This window comes from Microplitis demolitor, chromosome 4 (assembly GCF_026212275.2).
Source record: "Microplitis demolitor isolate Queensland-Clemson2020A chromosome 4, iyMicDemo2.1a, whole genome shotgun sequence".
NCBI classification, from domain to species: domain Eukaryota; kingdom Metazoa; phylum Arthropoda; class Insecta; order Hymenoptera; family Braconidae; genus Microplitis; species Microplitis demolitor.
In genome coordinates this window covers 23,661,837-23,666,405 of record NC_068548.1, presented here as the reverse complement: position 1 = coordinate 23,666,405, position 4,569 = coordinate 23,661,837, and the positions used below count along the sequence as shown (strand labels likewise).

At 33.2% G+C, this 4,569-nt stretch overlaps 1 protein-coding gene across 1 annotated transcript; it reads right to left on the bottom strand.

Moving 5' to 3' along the window:
* Positions 1-464: 464 nt before the first annotated feature.
* LOC128667551 (uncharacterized) lies at positions 465-2,890 on the bottom strand. Its single transcript, XM_053737961.1, has 2 exons — positions 2,051-2,890; positions 465-671 (listed from the first exon to the last, which is right to left on the bottom strand). The coding sequence occupies exons 1-2, from the start codon at positions 2,888-2,890 to the stop codon at positions 465-467; spliced, it is 1,047 nt and encodes a 348-aa protein (XP_053593936.1).
* Positions 2,891-4,569: the final 1,679 nt, after the last annotated feature.

Genomic DNA, 4,569 nt, shown 5'->3' with positions numbered 1-4,569 from the left:
ATTTGAGCAAACAATACAAGCATTGTTCAAGCTCGCTTGCTGACAAGTGTTTTACTAATTACTAATTAATAAATTAATTTGTAACAGGGAAATACCAGAAGTCAAACTAGGTGATAGGGTCTTCTACCCAAACAGAAAACTGAGCAATAAAAGTCAAAAGTATAGCGCAGGTCTCGGTATGAAATACTTAGGTCCGGCTACCGTTACGAAAATCATTAGTCCGCTAGTAGTGGAACTTAGTAATGACGCGGGTAAATCGCTCGGTACTCATTATACACCGGATTTAAAATTACCGCGCCGTAGCACGCGTATTGCTAATAAGACTAAATAGTAACTTAATAATAACGATCTCCTTGACCATACGACTAACCCTATTTTATTTCAGATGGACCGGAGCAGAAGACGCTCCAGGGACGGAGTCCGCGGGTATACGGAGGCGACGCGCAGGAGATATCATCGGAATGTCAGACCATATGGACCGCCAGGAAGACATCTCCATCGCCGGTTGGTAATAAACCATCCAAGCCCATTGGCGGGGTCCGAGAGTGACTTACAAGTGCCAATACGCCAGTCGGCTTTACAGCGACTAGGCCCAATGGTGCCCGAAGACCAGGGGACCACGTCCAGCCGCCCAGCTCAACCTCGGGTAGGCCCAGCACTGATTTCCGACACTATGAACCGCATGAGTAAAATTAGCCTAACTCGCCAGAGGGCGGCCAAGCCAAGAACATCTAGGCCCATATTTAATTAATTAGTCGTGAAATTAATTTATTAATAAAATTTAAGCCAGACGGTTGTCTAACCGGGTCCAGGCCCAATTGCCGGGTCCAGGGCGTTGTCTTGAAATTCCAGGCCGTCGCCGGAGTTATATGCGTCGTAGAAACTTCTAGGCCGATGAGCCAGAATTGTCCATAGTTAGTCCGCGTCGTCACAAATAAAATATTAATTAAAATAATTCCTCGGACCAGATTAAAGTAAATTAAAATTAAATAAAATTAGTTAATAAAATTATTATAAAATATACTCGACATAAAGAAAAATCTAAAAATAAAAGTCGGGAAAGTTGAGTGTTGAGTCAGGATTAGAAATGAGACTTTATTAACTAAACTTAAAATGTTAATTATTGTGAAATTGAATCAGTATTATATTGAAGAGATAATGTTAGTTATTGGAAAGGAATTAATCAAAATTAATTAATAATAATAATTATAATTCCTCTCAAAAATTAATTAATTTATTTATTAATTGCGTGGCGGGAAGAGCCATCTTAAATTCAGTGTGTGTGAAGAAAAGTCCAGGAGACTCGAGTGCAGTATGTGTGTTGGAAATAAATTTTAACGTGTAAATAGTTAATAAATAATTCGGGAGGTAACCGATTTTAATTGTAAGTCCAAAGGTAGTTGGCAATGTTTTAATCGAGTGTGTGAGAGTGAGATGCCAAGGTAGTGGCTATATAGATTAAGGAAATTAAGTCGCCAAAGGTAATTGGTAGGGTTTTATTAGGTCAAAGGTTATTAGGTCAAAAGTTATAAGATCTAAAGGTTTAATAGTTATAAGGTATAAGTTATAAGGTTTATATTATAAGGTCTAAAGTTATAAGGTATGGAAATTATAAGGTTTTAATTGAAAGGTTGTGAATTAAATAAAAGTGAATATCATTGTAATAATTAAATCTAAGTTATTTATAAAGTTATCCATCCTTTTCCTTCTCTTACAATTAAATTTTACACCGACCCTGAGCATTAAGAACCGGTTCTGGAAGACCGTTTAATCCTTCCAGTGGCGCCCTTAAAAGGAAATTAAGGACGACCAGAGTAGCAGCATAGCCCTGTTATAAATTATTTATAAAATGCACAAATATAAATTTAATTTTTTCTTTATTTCAATTATGTACAAAATATTACAATTAATTAATTTTAACGATTAAATTGCAAAAAATAAGAATTTAAAAAATAAAATATAAAATCATAAATACAAGTTAAAATGATAATTTAGACATATTTTTTGACATGTTAAAATCAATGATTTTCCAAATTTTTGAAAGAGTTGCCATATCCTTGGTCCTGTCATTGCGATTCACTTCAATTATAAAAACTTTTTGTTTCTCAACACCCTCAGGAACTGGAACATCACTGTATTTAACATGGAATCCACAAATTTTTCTGAAAATTACAGATGGATCGCCTTTGCAAGGCCATCCTGTGAACTGGGAAGGATGCCCGTAAGTGAATGCCGCTACTACACGAAGCCATTCTCGTGTTGTTAATGTCCAAGGATCGTCACAAATTTGGTAAGGTGATGAACTACCATCCGAATGAGGTCTGTGTATAATCATAGAAGGTCTGTCAATGAAATATGGCCTTTCTACATTCCTCTCGAATTTCAAATCTTGCAGCAAATATTTGATGTTGAATATCCCAACCAATGACTCACAGGTATTTGGGACAATAATTATAGGAACCGAATTCATGCAATGATCCATTTCTTCCGCAAATTTTTCAATGTCATGTTCCGAACAAACGAGAAATTTTAGTAATCGCTCATGGAGGCACTTGTGGATAGTGATTTTTCGTAATGACCATTGTGGCGCCCCTTGTTTAGTGCGACGCCGTGAACTCACCACCGTTGGTTCAGCAAATGACAGTATCGCTGAATTATCAGATGTTAGATCATCTGCTTTAGATTCCGTTCCTTCTTCATCACTCGTTTTCGATGCTTTCGGCTCGTTCTCAAGTTCTTTTAACACTCCCGATTTACTCAAGTCAGCCTCAGAATTGACACCTTGAGCATGTTTACGTTTTTTCACCAGAGGCGAACACGATTGTTGCTTAGCACTTCTTTTCACTTGTTCCGAAACTTCACGAATTGAATATTCTGTAACTCTTGCCATCTTTACAATCACTATATTTTGTTTTTTACAAGTAAACACAACAGAATTTCTTTCTTTAATTGAATAACACTTCTCGTTTTCCTAAGTTTATTTTTCTTAGATCTGACTCGTAAGTTTTTCAATACTGAAATGAATATTTGGAAGTACTCTGTGCCCTTTATACCTGACGTACCTCGAGACTAATTACTCCCCTCCACTCATTAACAGCCTGATGACATATTTCAAGATCTTAATGTTCAAGACATTAACCCGTAATTCATCTCAGGTAGCGATTGAAAATTACGCACTTTAATCCCTCATTTTTGTAAATTATCTAGGTATGAGATTAGAAGAATAAATTATCTCACTAATGAGTACTATTAAGAATTTTATGATCTATAATGACGGGAAATTTCACCAATTTGTCATTATTTGGAAATAGAGAACGACAATATACTAAATCTGCTATTGTTATTTTCATTATTGTTAGAAAGAAAATTTAAAATAAAGTGTGATGTATTAAATACAAATGATTATTTACTGTAGTAATTTGAAGATTACGTGAGATAACAAAACTAGACGTGCTGTAAATTTGAAAATATTACAGTAATATTATTACTCCACGTCAATTGATGAACGAAAAAATAGCAATTGCAGTATTATGATTTAGTACACGTACTGTAGACCACTGGATGATATCAAACTGATAAAAAGTTTATGTTTCTTGTACTGCTCGTTCAAGATTACTGAGTAACCATGTAATCCAACTTGGACATAAAAACTTTTTTATACATTTTAAATTGTCAGATGACCTAATTTCGTTTTTTTCTTTTTAATTGAAACACTGATCTTGAAAACAAAATTTTATGTATTTGATACTTTAATCAGAAAATGTAAAATTAATTTTGAAATTAGATAACTAGAGAAGGCGGGAAAAATGGGACCGCTGAGGAAATAACAAATTTCTTTTTCTATCTGAAGTAATTCTATTAATTGATATACTTCATTTTAGTCTTTAATTATATATTTTAATATTCCTTTAAATTTATATTATTAATCATAAGTTTTAAAAATAGAAGAATTTCTGGAAAAAAATGATTATAAGTGTCCAAAATGTCAATTAAGATCAATTTTGAATAAACATTTTTTTTTATCAAATTTTTTGAGTCCGTTTTACCGTTCCGTCTTCTATATTAGGAATTAAATATGTTTATAAAATAGAATAGCTGGGATAGTAAATAGTATAATTGCAGAATAATCGGGTAAGTGAGCGAGTATTTAAAGTCCCACGTCATCGGTCTTAACTGTCGGATAAAACGAATAAGAGAACGTTAGCTAATAGCCCGTACCAACTCATCGCTTGTTCAATACAACATTCATGCCCGATGTTGATTAATTACCACGGTAACTACATACACCTCTAACCTATTTTTAAAAAAACATTCAGTATTATCACTGTACTTATAAATTAGTTAATTGAGTTTCGTGAAAATAAAAACAGGCATCAATTCAAAAAATTTTTAATTAAAAAATTTGTTGGCTAGTTTCAATAGATAAATTCAATAAAAGAAATTCTGCTGGTGTTATTAATGAATTATATATATATATATATATTTCTTCAATTCAATACTTGAGTATATAATATAATAACTATACTTTTTTTCTTCATTAATTAATTAATTTGTAAAATACCACCACTA

Coding starts and splice junctions, on each gene's coding strand:
- LOC128667551 (XM_053737961.1), bottom strand. CDS start 2,890: ATGGCAAGAGTTACAGAATATTCAATTCGTGAAGTTTCGGAACAAGTG. Junction 672..2,050: donor ATGACAGGACCAAGGATATG/GCAACTCTTTCA, acceptor TGCGGTTCATAG/TGTCGGAAATCAGTGCTGGG.